This window comes from Canis aureus, chromosome 24 (assembly GCF_053574225.1).
Source record: "Canis aureus isolate CA01 chromosome 24, VMU_Caureus_v.1.0, whole genome shotgun sequence".
Taxonomy (NCBI): Eukaryota; Metazoa; Chordata; class Mammalia; order Carnivora; family Canidae; genus Canis; species Canis aureus.
The window spans coordinates 1275378-1297585 of NC_135634.1; the positions used below are offsets into that span (position 1 = coordinate 1275378).

At 39.2% G+C, this 22208-nt stretch overlaps 1 protein-coding gene across 10 annotated transcripts in view; it reads left to right on the plus strand.

Annotated features, from left to right (window-relative positions):
* LOC144295641 (phosphatidylinositol 3,4,5-trisphosphate 3-phosphatase TPTE2-like) overlaps positions 1-22208 on the plus strand; it is a 174220-nt gene that overhangs the window by 63633 nt on the left and 88379 nt on the right. For all 10 annotated transcript variants that reach the window (XM_077867923.1, XM_077867922.1, XM_077867928.1 and 7 more), the window contains 4 exons: positions 1447-1500; positions 2868-2921; positions 3752-3817; positions 21738-21788. In XM_077867923.1, the coding sequence (XP_077724049.1) occupies positions 1447-1500; positions 2868-2921; positions 3752-3817; positions 21738-21788 (225 nt within the window). The remainder of the gene's footprint in view (positions 1-1446; positions 1501-2867; positions 2922-3751; positions 3818-21737; positions 21789-22208) is intronic.

The following is a 22208-nucleotide window of genomic DNA, read 5'->3' on the forward strand; positions in this document are numbered from 1 at the left end:
TCAACAGCAAAGAAACAAACAATCCAATCATGAAATGGGAAAGAGACATGAACAGAAATCTCACAGAGGAAGACATAGACATGGCCAACAAGCACATGAGAAAATGCTCCACATCACCTGCCATCAGGGAAGTACAAATCAAAACCACAAGGAGATACCACCTCACACCAGTGAGAATGGGGAAAATTAACAAGGCAGGAAACCACAAATGTTGGAGAGGATGTGGAGAAAGGGGAACCCTCCTGCACTGTTGGTGGGAATGTGAATTGGTGTAGCCACTCTGGAAAACAATGTGGAGGTTCCTCAAAGAGTCAAAAATAGACCTGCTCAAAGACCCAGCAATTGCACTGCTGGGGATATATCCCAAAGATACAGATGCAATGAAACGTCGGGACACCTGCGTTTCTAGCAGCAGTGTTTCTAGCAGCAATGTCCACAATAGCCAAACTGTGGAAGGAGTCTCGGTGTCCATCGAAAGATGAATGGGTAAAGGAGATGTGGTTTATGCATACAATGAAATATTCCTCAGCCATTAGAAACGACAGATACCCACCATTTGTTCTGACATGGATGGAACTGGAGGGTATTATGCTGAGTGAAATAAGTCAATCGGAGAAGGACAAACATTATATGTTCTCATTCATTTGGGGAATATAAAAAATACTGAAAGGGAATAAAAGGGAAAGGAGAGAAAATGAGTGGGAAATATCAGAGAGGGTGACAGAACATGAGAGACACCTAACTCTGGGAAACGAACTAGGGATGAGGGAAGGGGAGGTGGGTGAGGGGTGGGGGTGACTGAGTGATGGGCACTGAGCGGGGCCCTTGATGGGATGAGCACTGGGTGTTATTCTATATGTTGGCAAATTGAACAGCAATAAAAAGTAAATTTACAAAAAAAAAAAAAAAAAAGACAAAGAACAAAGGAGCCCTCAGCAGAAAGAAAGGAGCTAATCAAATCTGGTTCTTTCACTTTCCAGAGTTCTGCCACCATGTGAGGCTACTGCCCCAAACCTGTAGTCACATGGAGGGAGCCCCTGCCTCAGGCCTGCCATTTACTTGACATTACCTGAAGGCAGGGAAGGCAAGCATGGGAGGTGAAAGAGGGACTAGAGAAGCAGGAAACTGAGCAGGAAAGAAGAATATATGCCTGCAAATTAAGGTTGAATTTGAGACAAATTCTACCATTGAAGGCTGTTACATACTAGCCAGGTTCAGTAGTAAAGATCTGTATTTGATTCTTGAATCATTCATGTTTTTGTTAGGTCTATAATACTTATTACAAACATACAAATCTTCATTTCTAAGGTTCAATAACTGACTTGCATGTGAATTTTTTCCGTGACAGGAGTTTATAAGTTCAAGAGTAATCGTAGCTAATTTGAACAAAAAAAGTAGGTCTAAAAGTCCTAGGGTATCTTACTGTGTCTGTTTTTAATCCTTTAGTCCTGCCCTGAGTGAATTGACAGCAGTATCCTCTGAAGGACTCTCCAGTGCACAGTGAGCTATGATGAGTACATTACATAGATATGTATCTGTACACACACACAAACATTGAGATTTGGGATGTTCACTCTCAGGATCACGCATGGGAATACAGAGTTCCCCTGATAACTGTTTGTAAAGTCTTCTCTATAAGCTTCTATATACCCTTTGTCTTTTAAAAAGAGATAGAAAGAAGACGAATAGGTCATAGAAGGAGTTCTCTTTCCCCTAGTCTTTACCCTTAATACTAGTAGCCAAACTACAGAAAACTTAGATTGCCTGTGCCTGTGACTCTGTTGGAGTGGGTCAAGGGAGGAGAAAAACCTTTTTGGAGAAAGGAGAATAATAGTAAATGATAAACAGTAAACAGTATCACTGGACAAGCTGCAGAGGATGCCTCAACAGAAAAGAATGGAGCTAATAGACCTGGATCTGTTTGTTTTTCTACCATGTGCAGCTGGTCCCCCAAGCCCAGACCTACCATCACATTGCATAGAGCCATTTGCTCAGACCTGTGGTGACTTGATACTATTTGAGGGTTAGAAAAGACATCCATGACTCCTAAGGAGCACAGACGGATTGGAGGTACTTCAGGAAATTAGGTTATTCAACTGAAATGCATACTTTTTTTTTTTTAGATTGATTGATTGATTGATTCAGAGAGAGAGAGAGACAGAGACACAGGCAGAGAGAGAAGCAGGCTCCTTGCAGGAAGCCTGTCATGGGACTCAATCCCCGGTCTCCAGGATCACACTCCGGGCTGCAGGCGGCGCTAAACCACTGCGCCACCGGGGCTGCGCTGAAATGCATACTTACACTGATGTAAATCAATCAATCAATCAATCCCACCTTAAGAAGATGTTATACTTTGGGTCAGATTCAGTAGTAAAGAACTATATTTAAATCTTGAGTCATTAGTTTTTTGACAGGTGTAAGGTATTCATTACAAATTCATTACATATAAGGCCTCATTTCTGGGGGAAATGACATATCAGGTTTCAAATAACTGATTTACATGTACATTATTAAAGAGTCATCTATTTTGCACGTTAAAGAGTAATATTAACTAGTTTGAACCAAAAAATATTTAGAAAATTATGTAGTGTCTATGTCAATTTATTAATTTTTTCCATTGAACTAAGATTTTCATTATTTTCATTACATAAAGTTCATTTCTAGGGTAAAATTAAAAACCAGGCTTCAATGAGCTGATTAAGATCTTATTTTTTAGGTCAACTAGATTATAAATTAGATTGTAGATTGTAGAGTAGACAATCTACAATCTAGTACAACTAGATTGTAGAGTAATTGTAGCTGATTTGCATTTAAAAATAAGTCTAGAAAGGCATGGAGTCTTACTATGTACATTTTTAATCCTGTAGCTATAATGCAAATGAATTGGAAAAAGTAGCCTGTGTTAGAGCCACCAAGGAAAGGTAAGATATAAATATATGTAGAGAGAGGAAGGGGAATACTGAAGTTTAGGAGATCCAATTAGTTATGAAGTCCTGTCTCTAACAATTATTTAGATCTTATCCAAGGAAAAGATATCCATGATATGTGAGAAGTAGAGGTGGTGGAGGGACTGAGGTTCCAGATAACTAATTGACATATTTTTTAAGAGTTCAATCAGTTTAAAAAAAAAAGAGTTCAATCAGTTTATATATTGTAGAGTAAATATATCTAAATTCAACCAAAAAAAAAGTAAGTCTGTGAACCCACTTGGTTCTATGTACATTTTTAGTCTTTCACACTGACCTGAATAAAGTGATGTCAGAAGTATTTGACTACTTAGATATATTTTACCTTTCAATAATGATGCATTAAAGACTACTGATATCATTTATTTGGGTCAGTGCTATATATACATTGATCTCTCTACATATAGAGAGAGCCCAATAAAGGCAGAGAGACACAGAAGAAGACAGAAGCAGAAGACAGAAGAGGGGAGGGGAAATGGGGAAGGGAGAGACAGAAAAGGACAAAGGGTGGAAGAAGGAAGGGGGGCGAGATGGCAGGGAGATGAGTGGGGGAAAGGAAGCTAGAGAGATTTGTAAAATTCAATCTTGGAAGTACTCATGAGAATGAGTTTTCTGGACAATAAATCTAAAATTCTTTCTAAATATTTAGATTATCCAGTGAGCTAAGTCATGTTTACTATGTCCTTTAGATTCAAAGACTTATTTTTGTTCAAATAAATTTTCACATCACTGTTCCATGTAGCAAATCTCTAATGACATGTTTTTGCATTTGTTGGTGGTTAAAGTATAATAGAACGACTCTCCAGAATCCCTGATGATGGTGAAGACATTGTCTTTCTCAATTCATATGAGTAAGTCAGTTTGAAGTTTGGAGGAAGGGGGCCCATAGTGGATCTCTTATCTTTGCAAGGTAGAGCTTGTGCTAAGGCAAAAGAAAAAAAAACTGTGGAAAAGTATCAAAATGTTTGTGAGGGAGAGTACACAATAATGACTTAAATTAAATTAACAGATAAGTACCATGCTTGAAAAAATATTTCCATACATTCACAGGTAAATGTTCTTGTAGTTTAATGGGTTTTGTCTATGAGCAAATGGGACTGAGAACAAAAGTGAACACATTTTTCTAATTAAGGGTATCTTTCATGCTCATTGGGATTTTATTAATTTTAACTTGTTTCTGAGTACTCTCCCTAAGAGTACTTCCTATTGCACTGACTTGAAGGCATTTTTACCATGTACTCATTCATGGCAAGGAAACAATACATTCTTAAAGTCACATGTGTCTAAACTGTAGAAATATTGATGAGATTTTTCTTCTGCTTTTCTTTTCAACACTTATTTAGCCATTCAGAAGCTTGTGCCATTGTTAGAGAGTGAGTAGTGCTGAAGAGGAAATTAGCTGGTCACTGTTGGAATTTTTTTGCTGTAGACAAAGATTTACATGGAAAATAAAAGGGAGACTAATGAATCCAAATAGATTTCCAGATTATCCATGAATTAATTTGCATTTTCTATGACTTTTCATCATGGGCCATCAATGAAGAGTGCACTCTGACATCCTAACTCTGGGAAACGAACTAGGGGTGGTGGAAGGGGAGGTGGGCAGAGGTGGGCGGGGGTGGGGGTGACTGGGTGACGGGCACTGAGGGAGGCACTTGAGGGGATGAGCACTGGGTGTTATTCTGTATGTTGGCAAATTGAACACCAATAAAAATAAATTAAAAAAAAAGGAGTTCACTCTGCTACTTAATTGCATTACAGATCTACATATTAGCTATACATTTTCTGCAATGAGGCTGCCCAGAACTGGAGCAAAATTTGTTTTGTTTTTGTTTTTTTTAAGTTTTTAATTCCAGTATAGCTAACATATAGCGTTATATTGGTTTCATGTTTAGAGTACAGTGATTTAAAAAAAAATACAATATAGTGATTTGACAGTTCTATGTATTACCAGGTACTCATCATGACAAGTGCACCCTTAATCTATTTAACCCATTCCCCACATACTGGGTCACAAATCAGGTCTTAACCGATACCAAAAGATTGAGATCATCCCCTGCATATTCTCAGACCATAATGCCTTGAAATTAGAACAAAATCACAAGAAGTTTGTAAGGATTTCAAACACGTGGAGGTTAAAGACCATCCTGCTAAAAGATGAAAGGGTCAACCAGGAAATTAAGGAAGAATTAAAAAGATTCATGGAAACTAATGAGAATGAAGATACAACTGTTCAAAATCTTTGGGATTCAGCAAAAGCAGTCCTGAGGGGGAAATTCATCGCAATACAAGCAGCCATCCAAAAACTGGAAAGAACTCAAATACAAAAGCTACCTTACACCTAAAGGAGCTAGAGAAAAAACAGCAAATAGATCCTACACCCAGTAGAAGAAGAGAGTTAATAAAGATTCGAGCAAAACTCAACGAAATTGAGACCAGAAGAACTGTGGAAGAGATCAACAAAACCAGGAGTTTGTTCTTTGGAAGAATTATTAAGATAGATAAACCATTAGCCAGCCTTATTAAAAAGAAGAGAGAAGACTCAAATTAATAAAATCATGAATGAGAAAGGAGAGATCACTACCAACACCAAGGAAATACAAACGATTTTAAAAACATATGAACAGCTATATGCCAGTAAATTAGGCAATCTAGGAGAAATGGACGCATTTCTGGAAAACCACAAACTACCAAAACTGGAACAGGAAGAAATAGAAAACCTGAACAGGCCGATAACCAGGGAGGAAATTGAAGCAGTCATCAAAAACCTCCCAAGACACAAAAGTCCAGGGCCAGATGGCTTCCCTGGGGAATTCTATCAAACGTTTAAAGAAGAAACCATACCCATTCTACTAAAGCTGTTCGGAAAGATAGAAAGAGATGGAGTACTTCCAAATTCGTTCTATGAGGCCAGCATCACCTTAATTCCAAAACCAGACAAAGACCCCACCAAAAAGGAGAATTATAGACCAATATCCCTGATGAACATGGATGCAAAAATTCTCAACAAGATACTAGCCAATAGGATCCAACAGTACATTAAGAAGATTATTCACCATGACCAAGTGGGATTTATCCCCGGGATGCAAGGCTGGTTCAACACTTGTAAAACAATCAATGTGATTCATCATATCAGCAAGAGAAAAAGAAGAACCATATGATCCTCTCAATAGATGCAGGGAAAGCATCTGACACAATACAGCATCCATCCTGATCAAAACTCTTCAGAGTGTAGGGATAGAGGGAACATTCCTCAGCATCTTAAAAGCCATCTATGAAAAGCCCACAGCAAATATCATTCTCAATGGGGAAGTCTTTCCCCTAAGATCAGGAACAAGACAGGGATTTCCACTCTCACGACTGCTATTCAACACAGTACTAGAAGTCCTAGCCTCAGCAATCAGACAACAGAAAGAAATCAAGGCATTTGAATTGGCAAAGAAGAAGTCAAACTCTCCCTCTTCGCCGATGACATGATACTCTACATAGAAAACCCAAAACCCTCCACCCCAAGATTGCTAGAACTCATACAGCAATTCGGCAGTGTGGCAGGATATGCCCAACAATCAGTGGCATTTCTAAACACTATCAATGAGACTGAAGAAAGAGAAATTAAGGAGCCAATCCCATTTACAATTGCACCCAAAAGCATAAGATCCCTAGGAATAAACCTAACCAAAGAAGTAAAAGATCTATACCATAAAAACTACAGAACACTTCTGAAAGAAACTGAGGAAGACACAAAGAGATGGAAAAATATTCTATGCTCATGGTTTGGAAGAATTAATATTGTGAAAATGTCATTGCTACCCAGGGCAAGTTACACATTTAATGCAATCCCTATCAAAATACCATGGACTTTCTTCAGAGAGTTGGAACAAATTATTTTAAGATTTGTGTGGAATCAGAAAAGACCCCGAATAGCCAGGGGAATTTTAAAAAAAGGAAACCATAGCTGGGGGCATCACAATGCCAGATTTCAGGTTGTACTAGAAAGCAGTGGTCTTCAAGACAGTGTGGTACTGGCACAAAAACAGACACATAGATCAATGGAACAGAAGAGAGAATCCAGAAGTGGACTCTCAACTTTATGGCCAACTAATATTCGACAAAGGAGGAAAGACTATCCATTGGAAAAAAGACAGTCTCTTCAATAAATGGTGCTGGGAAAATTGGACATCCACATGCGGAAGAATGAAACTAGACCACTCCCTTGCACCATACACAAAGATAAACTCAAAATGGATGAAAGATCTAAATGTGAGACAAGAGTCCATCAAAATCCTAGAGGAGAACACAGGCAACACCTTTTTTGAACTTGGCCACAGTAACTTCTTGCAAGATACATCCACGAAGGTGAAAGAAACCAAAGCAAAAATGAACTATTGGGACTTCATCCAGATAAGAAGCTTTTGCACAGCAAAGGATACAGTCAACAAAACTACAAGACAACCTCCAGAATGGGAGAAGATATTTGCAAATGACGTATCAGATAAAGGGCTAGTTTCCAAGATCTATAAAGAACTTCTTAAACTCAACAGCAAAGAAACAAACAATCCAATCATGAAATGGGCAAAGGACATGAAGAGAAATCTCACAGAGGAAGACATAGACATGGCCAACATGCACATGAGAAACTGCTCTGCATCACTTGCCATCAGGGAAATACAAATCAAAACCACAATGAGATACCACCTCACACCAGTGAGAATGGGGAAAATTAACAAGGCAGGAAACCACAAATGTTGGAGAGGATGTGGAGAAAGGGGAACCCTCCTGCACTGTTGGTGGGAATGTGAACTGGTTCCTCAAAGAGTTAAAAATAGATCTGCCCTACGACCCAGCAATTGCACTGCTGGGGTTATATCCCAAAGATACAGATGCAATGAAACGCCGGGACACCTGCACCCCGATGTTTCTAGCAGCAATGTCCACAATGTCCAAACTGTGGATGGAGCCTCAGTGTCCATCAAAAGATGAATGGATAAAGGAGATGTGGTTTATGTATACAATGAAATATTCCTCAGCCATTAGAAACGACAGATACCCACCATTTGCTCTGACATGGATGGAACTGGAGGGTATTATGCTGAGTGAAATAAGTCAATCGGAGAAGGACAAACATTATATGGTCTCATTCATTTGGGGAATATAAAAAATACTGAAAGGGAATAAAGGGGAAAGGAGAGAAAATGAGTGGGAAATATCAGAGAGGGTGACAGAACATGAGAGACACCTAACCCTTTGAAATGAACAAGAGGTGGTGGAAAGGGAGGTGAGTGGGGGGTGGCGGTGACTGGGTGACAGGCACTGAGTGGGGCCCTTGATGGGATGAGTACTGGCTGTTATGCTATATGTTGGCAAATTGAACTCCAATAAAAAAAAAATCTGTGTTGTTTGATTAAAAATTTAAATATATGAATGTCTTGTATCCTATATAGGGCAAGTAATTTTTCTGTTTGTCTATCTTTTCACTATGCAGAAATTTCTAATCTTTAGGCAATAGAGTATATCTATACTCATCTTTATACTGCATGCCTTTATTTTTTTAAGAAATTAATTTTGAACTGTTTTTTTAAGATTTTATTTATGTGTTTTTTCATGAGAGACACAGAGAGAGAGGCAGAGACAGAGGCAGAGGGAGAAGCAGGCTCCATGCAGGGAGCCCAATGTGGGACTTGATCCCAGGACTCTGGGGTCACGCCCTGAGCTGAAGGCAGATGCTCACCCATTGAGCCACCGAGACATCCCTAACTCATGCCTTTAGAGTAGAGCTTAGAAACCTAACGTATATAACAAAATTTCTTCTATGTTTTGAATTTGTTTTCTACATTTAAATAAAACATCTTCCCAGAATTTATTTTGTATTAAGGTATAAAGCATAGGAATTTATTTTTCTCCTGAGTGACTACTGGTTTTTCAACATCAAAATTGCATCACCCTCTATTGTCTTTGCCCTATTTTAATGATCTTTATTATGCCTATCACCTTATAATTTACTAGGCTATTTATTTATTTATTGTACTTATGGTCTATCTTCACAATAAAAATGTAAGCATCATAAAGGAATAACATTTTGTTTATTTTAACTGCTTCTCTCCAGTGCCTACAGCAGTACCATGGCACATAGTAGGCATTCAATGAGATTGGTTGAATTAGTTAACTTGTTATTGAAAAAATTTTCCTTTTCAATGATTTTTAAACCCCTCTCTATTATATTATGAATCTTTACAGACTGCTTCCAGGATCTATTTTATTCCATCATTTCACTAGCCTTTTTATTATAGCATATTTTTCACACATTAAGGTATAATTTACAGCACACTAAAACATTTTTCAACTTAAGGTACAATTTATATATAATGAATTTATGCATTGTGTGGCAGTTCTGTGAGTTTTGACTAATACATTCATTTAGCCACCACCATAATTATGATAAGAAAAATTATATCATCTCCCTAAAATTTCTCAAGTCTGTTTAGCCCCTCCCACAACCTCAGGCTGTGGCAATCACTGATCTGTTTTCTGTCCTTATAGTTTTACATTTTCCAGAATGTCATTTAATGGATTTGAGTGGAATTATAGCCAATTGAAATTGGCTTCTTACATGCAGCATAATGATTTAGAGATCTATGCATATTAATACATGTATCAGTAGTACATTTCTTTTTATTCCTGACTTGTATTCCATTATTTGAATATACCATATTTCCTTATTCATTCACCCATTGAAGGACATGTGGGTTATTTCAACTTTAGGCCTACTATTTGTAATGTGATTATGAACATTTGCAAGCAAATCTTTGTGTGGACATAAGTTTCATTTATCTTTGGTTAATGCTGAGCAATAGAATTGCTGAATCTTATGGTAAAGAGTATGTTAATTATAATAGAAATAATTTACCAAAAGGATACCATTTCATGTGTATGAGGGTTCTGGTTGCTGTGTATCCTCATTTGTACTTGGTTCATCCTTCCATTTTGTTTATTTTTTTAAGACAATTAATAGATGAGTAGAGATATCTCATTGAGACTTGAAATTGTACTTTCATAATGATCATGATGTTATCTTTTCTTATGCCTATTTACTTCTATAGATTATTTTGATGAAATGTCTGTCCAAATCTGTTTTTGTTTTTTTCTTATTATTGAGTTTTGAGAGTTCTTGATATATGCTGGATACAAGTTCTTTATCAGATGAATGTTTTACAAGTATTTTCTCTCAATCTGTAGCTTGTCTTTTCATTCTTTTAATAGTGTTTTTTGCACAGTGGAAATTTTAAATTTTGATGAAATCTATTTTTTTCCATTGTGATTGGGGTTTTGATGCTGTAAGAAATCTTTTCCTAATCCGAGGTCACAAATATTTTCTGTTTTTTTCTTGAAGTCTCATAGTTTTAGGTTTTACATTTAGGTATATGGATCCGTTTTGAGTTAATTTTTGTGTATATTGTGTGATACAGGTGGAAGAGTATTCTTTTTGCAAATGTATGCCCCATAATTCTACTACAGCTTCTTGTAAGGTTCTCTTTTCTCTATAGAATTGCCTTTGCAGGGATCCCTGGGTGGCGCAGCGGTTTGGCGCCTGCCTTTGGCCCAGGGCGCAATCCTGGAGACCCGGGATCGAATCCCACGTCGGGCTCCCGGTGCATGGAGCCTGCTTCTCCCTCTGCCTGTGTCTCTGCCTCTCTCTCTCTCTCTATGTGACTATCATAAATAAATAAAATTTAAAAAAAAATTAAAAAAAAAAAAAAAAAAAGAATTGCCTTTGCATCCTTGTTGGAAATCAATTGACCATATACAGGGTCTATTTTGTTCTACTGTTCTGTGTGTCTATTCTTTAAACCATATTGTCTTATTTAACTTCGGAGTAAATATTTTTACAGGTAGTGGTATCACTCTGCCTTTCCATATAAATTTTAGAATCAAGTTGTTTATATCTACAAAAAATTATGCTGTGATTTGTCTTATTAAGATTATGTTGAATCTATAAGTTGGTTTGAGGAGAATTGACATCTAACCAATATTGAATTTTCTAATCTATGAACATGCTACATTTCTCATTTGGACCATGTTTTCTTTCACATGTTTTTATAATTTTCAGCATGCAAATCCTTCACATATTTTGTTAATTTATACTGAATTATTTCATGGGTTTTAGTGCTGATATAAATAGTACAGTTACTTACATTGCTATTTTTCAATTGTTAATTACTAGTCTACAGAAATATAATTGAATTTTGTATATCAGCCTTTATTTGGAACTTTATTTATTAAGTCTTTCATCATTAAGGTTGATATCAGCCATAGGTTCTTTTTGTAAATTGTCAGGTTAGGGAGCTCATTCTATTTGCAGTTCACTGAAGGTTTTTATTATGAATGGCTGTTAAAATTTTGTTTAAAAACTAGTATTTTTTACGTTGTGAACATTAATAAAGGGAAACATCACTAAAATGAACTTGGGAGGCTTGGCAGAGGGAGTTCTTATATTCTACATTTGCTGCCAATTGCAAATCCAATGGGAAGAGACTTTGCAAATCAATACTACTTTACCAGCCCAGCAGGAAGAAGAAAGACTTTCTTCCTCCCCTAGTAACAGCTCAGCCAATGAGACAACTCACAACTTAGTCGATGAAGAGCCACTTATACTTCAACCTCCCAGTTTACTCCAGTGTACTTTTAGTTTATGACAGACCCTTCCAACTTTCCACTTTCCTCTATAAAATAGTATTTCTCTTCTTCATGGTTTTGCCATAGCTTGCTTGTCCCAGATTGCAATTCTCTGCTATTCCCAAATGAACACATTTTTTCCTGCGAAAATAACTGTCAGTGTTATTTTTTAAAAATATTTTAAAATTTACATTCAATTTAATTAACATACAGTGTATTTATTAGTCAAAGGGAGAGGTCAGTAATATATCAGTTGCATATAACACCCAGTGCTCATTACATCAAGTGCCCTCCTTAATGCCCATCACCCAGTTATCCATCCCCTTACACACCTCCCCTCCAGCAACCTTCAATTTGTTTCCTATAGTTAAGAGTCTCTTATGTCTCTTATGGTTTGTCTGTCTCTCTGTTTTCATCTTATTTTTCTTTCTCTTCCCCTATGCTTGTCTGTTTTGTTTCTTAAATTCCACATATGAGTGAAATCATATGATAGTTGGCTTTCTCTGACTGACTTATTTCACTTAGTGTAATACCTTCTAGTTCTACCATGTTGTTGCAAATAGCAAGTTTTCATTCTTTTTGATGGCTGAGTAATATTCCATTGTTCATATATACCACTTCTTCTTTATCCATTCATCTGTCAATGGACATCGGGGTCTTTCCATAGTTTGGCTATTGTGGACATTGCTGCTAGAAACATTGAGATGCATGTGTTCCTTCGAATCACTGTGTTTGTAATCCTTTGGATAAATACTTAGTAATGCAATTGCTGGGTCATAGTGTAGCTCTATTTTTAACTTTTTGAGGACCCTCCATACTGTTTTCTAGAGTGGTTTCACCAGTTTGCATTCCCACCAACAGTGTAAGAGAGTTTCCCTTTCTCTACATCCTTGCCAACATCTTTTGTTTCCTGGGTTGTTAATTTTAGCCATTGTGACCGGTGTGAGGTGGTATCTCATTGTGGTTTTGATTTGTATTTCCCTGAGGGCAGTTTTATGTTTAAGGTTAACATTACTTGGTGATCTCAAATGGAATCCAGAGAAGACCCTCAACAGCTCTGAGGCTGGTGAGCAAACAGGTGCTGGTACCCACAGAGCTAGTTGTACTCACTGCTTTCTCGCCCACCCTGGAGTTTGAGGGTAAGTTTTCTCCTAGATTTTGACTCTGCACTTTATGTTCAAGCTCTTCAGACTTTATTCAGGACCTGTTTTAAGGTCTTGTTTTCTTTTTTTTTTTTTAATTTGAGAGTACTCATTTGCCCTTTGGTCCAACTCTTTTTCAGAACCAGACTGTTCCTGTTGGAATTGTGCCAGTTTGAAATGTTGGTCTGACCCCCTTTGGGGATTGGACCATTCCATCTAGAACTGCCTATTGGAACTACACTAGCCTTTAGTCTGACTCCTGTTTGGAATCAGACTGTTCCTATTAAACTGTGCTAGCCTTTGGTCTGACTCCTTTTCAGAACCACATTTTTCCTATTGGAAGTTTGCTGGCTTTTGGTTTGATTCCTTCTAGAACCAGGCTGCTCCTATTGAAAATACTGTTGAGGGATTTTTCTCTTTATTCTAAAGAAAAAAAAATTCTAAGAAATGGGATTTCAGTCATCAAAATGCTCTGAGGGTTGCCTTCCCCCTCCACCACCACCACCACTGGGACTCTGTGGGTTTTATGTTTTAAAACTATGGTTCCTTCAAATGTGCATTTATAACTATGTGGACTGACCTAACCAAAAAATAATTTAGAACTTCAATGGTCTTATAAGAAATTTCAATCTCCCCCAATTTTTTTTACTCAAAATTAAGTTAGAAAGCCATGGCTCTAATACAAACAAATAAAAAACTGAATGGGATACCTCTTTTAAATGGTACTTTGAGGCTTCCAGATGTTTTCAGGATTCTGTTTGCTTCTTTGTAAAATACTGTTTCTAAATTAATTGAAGCAAACAAACAATTGAAAGGAGTCAAAATGGCTTCTGAGGCCTCTCCCTGCCCGACTCCCCTGCTGCAGACGCCTCGAAGCCACCTTGTGCTCAGTCCCCCCCCCACAGAACTTGCCTTTTCCTCCCCCTCTCCCTACGCCTCCTCTCCTGAAACCATTAAAACCTGCCTCTTTACAGTTAAGTCTGAGTACCTAAATAAACCTCAAGTTTCCCACATTCCCTGGACTGAGACCAAATTGAGAACCATAGTTAAAAGAGTTTCTTTAAAAAAAAAAAAAAAGATTTTATTTATTCATGAGCGCAGAGAGAGAGAGAAAGAGAGGCAGAGACATAGGCAGAGGGAGAAGTGGGCTCCATGCAGGGAGCCCCATGTGGGACTCGATCCCAGAGTCCAAAGGCAGATGCTCAACCACTGAGCCACCCAGGCATTCCTAAAAGAGTTTCTTAAAGTGATTAATACCTCCATAAGTTTACTGAAGAATTTAGTGTAATTATTCAAACTTCCACCCTGGTTTCTCAGATTTCTATCAGTTTGTCCACATGCTTGTCGGTGACCAGGCCAAACATTGGATGAAACTAGCTAGGGCAGCCTGGGTGGCTCAGCGGTTTAGGGCCTGCCTTTGGCCCGGGGTATGATCCTGGAGACCCAGGATCGAGTCCCACGTCGGGTTCCCTGTATGGAGCCTGCTTCTTCCTCTGCCTGCGCCTCTGCCTTTCTCTCTGTGTCTCTCATGAATAAATAAAATCTTAAAAAAAAAAAAAAGAAAGAAACTAGCTAATGTGCAGCCACACCCCCAGCAGACTTAGTCTAGAAGGGATGATGGTCTAGTGAGGCCAAAGAAAAGACCCAGAAATAGAAATTGAAATTGGGAGAACTTATGTATAGGGAATCCATGAGTACCCAACTGTACAAAGCATCCACTGCTGGGAGCTATGTACAGCAAGTTTTTATATCATAGCAATTTACTCTACCAACTATCAGTGGCCTTTCCCCACCTTGCATGGACAGTATTTCCAAGGAGATCAAGGCCTGCCACCTGGAGACACTTAATTAGAAGAGAGATGCCCCCAGAGCCCCTGAGCTTGAACACTGAACAGTGTTTTTCTGTACATTCTGCTTGATGGGAATATAGAGAGAAGACAGGATCTCTACATTCTCCAGATAGTGCTTAACAGGGGCACTTGGGATATGCTTGCATGATCTGGCTATCCAGCATGTACCCTGCATCCCAGCACACCTTGAATGGCCGGCACATTCTTTACATGCCCCTCTTCCATGATGTCCCTGGAGCCAGATATGCCGAGGTACACTGCAACCAAATCCCACAGCAACAGTATAAGCCACAGCATTCAAATGATAGGAGAACACAAATAACTAAGAAACTATAAAAAAAAATTCTGCCAGGAACAAAGCAAATGATTTAACCAAGCACTAACAAGGTCAGTAGCCAGGGAATCAGTAGCTTTAATATGTTCAATTAAACTAGTCATGACTTGGGAAATGTGAGAATAATCAGGTTCATACATACAGCACTCTGTCTTGATGACAGCACATGTCAGTAGCCATTCTACTCTGCAGATCTACTTGTCCCATTTGGAAACTCCCTCCAGTAAGGAGGGTGGTTGCCTTATGGGTGGAATTAAAGGTAGTAGTCATGTGTCTGGTTAAAGCCTATACCTGCCATTCTATGTCAGTGGTGGGCCACAGAAGGGTAGAGAGTGGACAGGGATTGGAATCACCAAGATGTTCTATTGGTTTTATGTCAGGTCCTGACCACTTCCCAATTGGTAGGCTTCTAAGTGGGTAAATATACAGCCTGGCAGGTAGGGGCACCCCCAAATCCACCTAGTTTAGGTATAGGGTAAGTAGGGCCAGCCATGGGTACCATATGCCCAGCTCCACCCCACAGAGAGGGGAAGGTATCCACAGGAATGGATGTTTGTTGTCTCCAAAGCCAGGTCTCAGCAGTGATGAGTACAGTGTAATTGCATTGTTGTGTGGTTATCCTTCCTACATTCTGACCTGTAGCATTGTGGTCCTATTGTGCTTCTCTATGAGGCCACTCCCATAGTTTGTACCTGGGTTGCATTTAATCACTCCAAGCCATCCCAAATGGTATATTCTATTGGCAGAGTCTTAGTTATCTGTTCCAATATCAATTGGAAAAATTTGCTCTTTGTGTCTTCCTGGGCAGAAAGCCTAGCTACCCAGTGAATATGGGTCAGTCCAGGTAGGGGATTGAAAGCGTTACATCAAGCATAGAAATATTTCTTTTTTTTTTTTTTTTTTTAGTGTAGAAACATTCCTAAGTGGATAGCAGCTTGGATTCCTCAGAGGAGACCCATAGTCACTGATAGGAGGAGTTCACTACACACCCAACAGTTGGTCTTATTCTATATAGGAATTGTGGTCAGAGCTCATTTGGTAAATAGGTTTCCTATGCAGAATCTAAGGGCAAAAAACAAGATGTTGAGTAGGCACCAAAAAAGGCAAGTCCCAATTGTCTAATAGAATGCAGGGGCGGTGGTTGTCTGAGATAACCTTACCCCTCACTATAGTTTAGCTCCAGATTTACAGTACCAAATCATTTCTTCCCTTTCTGCTACATGGTGGGACAAACCTAAAAGGGATTGTGGGGATATAACAATGCTCCATAGGGCAATTGTGATAGTATCCCTTTCTATAAGAGGCCTAGGGTTATGGATCTTCATTGTTTTCAGTGGAGTAGGGTGAAGAAATGGGATGATGGTTAGGGCCTGTCCTATCCCTATCCTACAGGACTGCAAACCTTAAATACTGTGGACTCATTTGCCATTTCCAGGGCCACTTAGTTACATGTTCCCCTATAGATGGATCTTGTGGCAAGAGCAGTAAAAGGTTACCTGTGTCCCTACCTGCAGCAAAGAGCATCCTTCTTGCATGCTGTTTACTTGTATTCTAAGGGTATCAGTCCTTAAGCGAATAGAGTATAGGCACTGAGTCAACTGGAATGTTCATATTTATTTAATGTCCATATAGCTGTTGACAGGTGATATGTCCAAACGGCCAGTGATTGAGTTTCTTGTCCAGTTGTTTGAACAGTCCACTCATGCATCCTATCAACTGAGCTGCAGTGGGATTGTATGGTGGATGGAAATGCCAAAGGATGTCTTGAGCTTTGGCCCACACTTGCAGTATATATCCTGTGAAGTGGGAGTCTTGGTTGCTCTCAGTGACACTGGGCACCTTATATGCAGCACCCAGCTGTTCCAGGCCACAGATGGTGGCTTCTGTGTAGCATGCTTGCTGGGGTTGGCTTGCAGGAGTCCTGAATAAATGTCACACATGTCAAAGCATAATGATAGCCATAAAAGAGGGGAAGGGGACCAATATAGTCAATCTGCCATCTCTGAATTTGGTGGCTACCGCCCCCCTCCATCTATCTAGTGTCTCTTGACAAAGGGCATGGTCACTCTGGGCACAGATTGGGCACTACTGGCAGATGATTACAGTATCTCTGTAATACAGTGGCAACCCCCAGTTCTTAGCAATTTCCCACAGAGTATGTTGTCTTTACTTTGTTGTATATGTTGTATTTGTTGTATAGCTAAGCGACATTATCTTCTGTTGGCATATCTTATAGGAGGGAGATGTGGCCCTATTCATCAGCCTGTTGATTACCAGGTGGGGTGTGTGCAGTGTGTGCATCTATATGGTAAACAATAGTGTTCATATCTTGTATGCACTGGAGTTCCACATGTTGTTTCCCCAGAGTGGATGGCCTGCCACCATCTAGTCCTGTGCCTTCCACTGAAGAAGTCATGTAGTTGGTCCCTTATAGATTTCCAGATATCTGCATAGAACAATGGAATCAGGCTCATGAAGCTATACCATCTATGGTACTTGCAGTTTGGCCCATTGACTACTGTGTCCAATTCCAGAGTCTATAGATACTTTCAGTTGAAGGTTGGTTGGCAATGGCTGTCCAGGTGCAGGGGTCATCCTTTGTTGTGTCTTCAGCGTACAGTCATGCTCAGGGATTGATCCATGTCCTTCCTACGTAAAGAATGGCAGCTATGGTAGCTCTGCTGCCTCAGTGAGTGGCTGTCCTTCAGAGGTGACAGGCCAAGAATGGAGTGCTGCTCCACACTAAGAGGGCTGTTTGTCAAAGCACTCTGTGGTTGCAAGTAAACATGCGCTTGGCTATAGTCTGGATTTGGGCAATGACTGACTTGGGCTCTTGAAATGTATCCTTTAGCCATCCTACTATAGGATACTGAGTGTAAATGGTCACTGGGATCCTTTTAGTCATGTCTTCTACTTGCTGTAAGACATGGTAAGTAACCCACATTTGTTCTAAAATTCAATATTGCATTTCAGGTATACATATATACCACCTCTTCTTTAGCCATTTGTCTATCAATTGACATTTGAGCTGCTTTCATAATTTGGCTATTGCAAATAATGCAATAAGCATAGCAGTGCATATATCCTTTGGATTCATGTTTTCATATTTTTGGAGTACATACCCAGCTGTGGAATTACTGGATCATATGTAATTCTGCTTTTAATTTTTTGAAGAACTTCCATCTGTTTTCCACAGTGACTACACCTGTTGGTACTGCCACCCACACCCTTCCTCACCAACACCTGTTGTTCTTGTTTTTTTTTTTTTATTTTAGCAGTTTTGACAGACATGAGAAGATATGTCATTGTGGTTTTGATTTGAATTTTCCTAATAGTGAGTTGATGTTGAATATCTTTTCATGTGTTTGTTGGCCATCTGTATGTCTTCTTTGGAGAAATGTCTATTCATGTCTTCTGCTCATTTTTAAATTGGATTATTTGGAGGTTTTGGTGTTGAGTTGTATAATTTCTTTACATATCTTGGATAACTCTTTATCAATATGTCATTTGCAAACATCCTCTCACACTCAATAGGTTGTCTTTTCATTTGGTTGTTTCCTTCACTGTGAAGAAGCTTTTTACTTTGATATAATCCCAATAATTTTATTTTGTTTTTGCTTCCCTCACCTTAGGAGATATACTTAGAAAAATGCTGCTACAGCTGGTGTCAAAGAAATTACTGCCTATATCTTCTTCTATGAATTATATGGTTTGAAATCTCACATTTAGGTCTCTAATCTATTGTAAGTTTGTTGGCTCAACCCCTTTGCTGAGGCTGCAATCACACTGAACTCAGGGCACCCTTCCCCCATATTGTACCTTGAGAGTCTTCAATTGGCGGATGGGGCCTGCAGACTACCTAGATACCTGCCCCCAATCCCTCTACCAGAACTGCAGTGACCCCAAACTGTTGGTCTCTCTCCCTGTGCTGTCCCTTGGGAGGTTTTTGTTGGTGGATGGGGCCAGTAGTTCAGATGCCTGCCTCCAGTCTATCTACTTGGGCAGCATATGAATTGATTGACAGGGCACTCTGCACTGCCAGTTAGTTATAAGGTTCAGCTACTGGGACTGCAGTGGAACTGGTGTGTGTAGTTATCTTCCCCTCTTCTCAGGGCACTTGTCCCTTTGAGGGGAGGCCCTCTCAGTGGGGCATGTTGGACGTGGCAGACCCACAAGAGAACATGAGGGTAGGGCACACGATATTAGCAAGGTAAATGTAAAGTGTTCTAAGTAGTTCCCACAAGTGCCAGGTTATCTAGGCTGCTCTCTAGCACATACTCCGAGATTAGTAAATAAATATTCACTATACCCCAGGTACTTTTCAAACTGCTGATTCTATGCTTATCTCAGTCAGATTGTTATTCTGGCTCCTTAAGGGCAGGAACTCAGTTTCCTATTGCCCTCTGACTCTCCCAGAACTAAGCCCACTGATTTTTAAAGTGCCCTGAGTTAAGCCCTTCTAGCTGTACAAACCCAAATCTAAGCCCTACTGGTTTTCATAGCCAAATACAATGGGACTCGTCTTCCTATATTGCAGGTCCCTCATGTCTGGGGTACCTGCTGTAGAGTCTACTCCTCTCCTTCTTCCATGCTTGTGGGGTCCCTCTTGTTTGTGGTTAGTCTCAGCAAGAGTTTTATTTCTGACCACATCTCCACCCCACCTACACTTTTTAAAAAGATTTTATTTATTCATGAGAGATAAAGAAAGAGAGGTAGAGACACAGGCAGAGGGAGAAGCATGCTCCTCACAGGGAGACCCATGCAAGACTTGATCCCTGGACCAGGACCATACCCTGAGCCAAAGACAGAAACCTTTCTGCTGAGCAACCTAGGTGCCCCCACCCACCCTTTTTAATGTAGCCTCCTCTCTACAATGAACTGTGGAAGATCTCTCCTGCCAGTCTTTGGGTCATTTTCTGCATTAGTTACACTGATGTGGTTGTTATCTTGGTGTGCTCAACATGAGCATAGGATCCTCCTACTCCACCATCTTCCGGGAAGCCACCTGAAAACCTGCAATATTAAAGCCATACTATTGTGAAGGATTTCATATTATTTATCCTTGTTTTTAGAATCCTTTGTTTATATTATCACACGCTACATTATCAACGGTTATTTAGACAGTTCTGAATTTTTATGATTTCTTAACACCTTGTCTCTATAAGATATCTTCCTTATTCCTGAATTCTTCATTTTGATTCATTGTTCAGTTGGTACTTCTTTGAGTAATTGTTTTTAGGAGAGGCATGTGACTGCTATGCTTAGAGTCATGGCATGCTGGAGGGTGTTTGTTCTTTTCAAATACAAACAGTCCTCCTATATATAGAATTACTGAGTCACAGTTCTTTCCCTGCAAATTCCACCCACATTGTTTGAAGGTGCACATGCTTAGCACACTCTTTAAAAAAAATCTCAGCTATATATTTACTTGGAGTAGTTTTGGGAGGCACTCAAAAGGATAGGAGAGTTAAAGCCTCCCCTTTGTGCCTCGTGATTCTGTCAGGCATGGATTCTGTATGGGCACTTTGTCAACCAAGTTCAGATTTATTTTAACATTTCTTCACTACATGGAGATCCAGTCTGTGTCAGATCAAAAGGGTGTGGTTTCTTGTTTTTTGTTTTATTGTATATTTTTTTATTGGAGTTTGATTTACCAACATATAGTACAAATCTTGTCAAGTGTCCCCCTCAGTGCCCATCACCCAGTCACCCCATTCCCCAAGAAGGGAATGTTTTAAGAAAATGGCAACCTCGGGGCAATCCTCTCTTTTGGCCAGTCATGTGTCCATGTTAGCCTCAGCTTCCTAAGCCTAGGCTGAGGTGGTAGATGCAGGTGGAGGAGGGAGAATTTGAGAGAGCAGGGAGCTCTTATATTTTGGGTTAGCCTAATAGCATTCATCTGTAGCCAATTTTGGCAATGCTCAGTTCTATTCAGCATCTGTTTCTCCATTTTCCAGTCCAGTCTTGGGTGCAGATTATGAGCACTGCTTTGGCGCTAATGCCACTTTGGGTGGAATCTGGGTCCTATGTTGCAGGCCTCAACAGGACAATAATATGCTCCTCAGTGGCTACCTTGTCTCCAGCCATAGGGTAAAATAAGGCTAACTGCAGGCCCCATCAGACAGGGTCCTCCTCCTCCTATTAATGGAAGGAGCACAGTCTCTACAGTGTTTCTCCTTTGAAATGTATCTTACTAAGATTCCTTGTCTCCAAAGTAAACTTGCAGCCCCAATGTGACTCCCATTAATGATTACGTGTTGTGGTCATGGGTGTCTTTTTTCAAGAGATGAATATCATAAGAGTATCATCTACTCTCCGACCATCCCTTAAGTCCTTTATTTTACTGCAATGGAAACAGATTTGGCCAAGGTTTGATGACTTGCACAGAATCCCACAGCTCATTAATAGGAGAAATGGAACAGTGATCTCTTCTACCATACCTTTCTGTCTCCATGTTATCTTGCTTTAGTTGATGATCCCAACTTTAATAAAACCATACACTTGGGATTGGTGCTTTACAGGCAAGGGAAATATTACTAAACACAGTTTAGAGTTTTATTTGCATTTATTTGACATATGAAAGTTTTTTTAAAAATCATGAAGCTGAACAGTGAAAATCTTAGTAAAAAACATTTTGTTGTGTAGCCTCTGAAGAACTTTCTTTCAAACTATATTTATAAAGGCCTGTTTTATTGACTAAATTCATATTCTATATTAGAAGAAATCTGTGGTAAACTTGAAAACTCAGGAATTTAATTTTTACTTCTTTTTGCAGCAACTTGATTAAGAGAGTGGTATACTCACTTGTATCATCACTCATGTTCAGGTATGTGAAACTCCTCTAAAAAAAGGAGGTAATTACACATAATATTTAATATTTTTATTGATAAAGGATCTGGGAGGGGGGAAAACACATTTCCACTGTCAGTATATTGGTAAATAGCCCTTGTGTCCCATTTAATGTAATATAATTTGTCTTGAGATTTTGGTTTAAGCTTAAATTAAGAATTGTAAAGAAATGGGGATGAGAGGTAGGGTGATGGGGTGAGTGGGTGATGGGCACTATTGAGGGCACTTGATGGATGGATGAGCACTGGGTGTTACACTATATGTTGGCAAATTGAATTTAAATAAAAAATTTAAAAATATATCTATAAAAAAGAATTGTAAAGAAATGGTATCTAAGCCTAATAATAACATATTTTTCCTACCTGTAAAAGTAGAATTAATGAAGCATGCTTTTTAA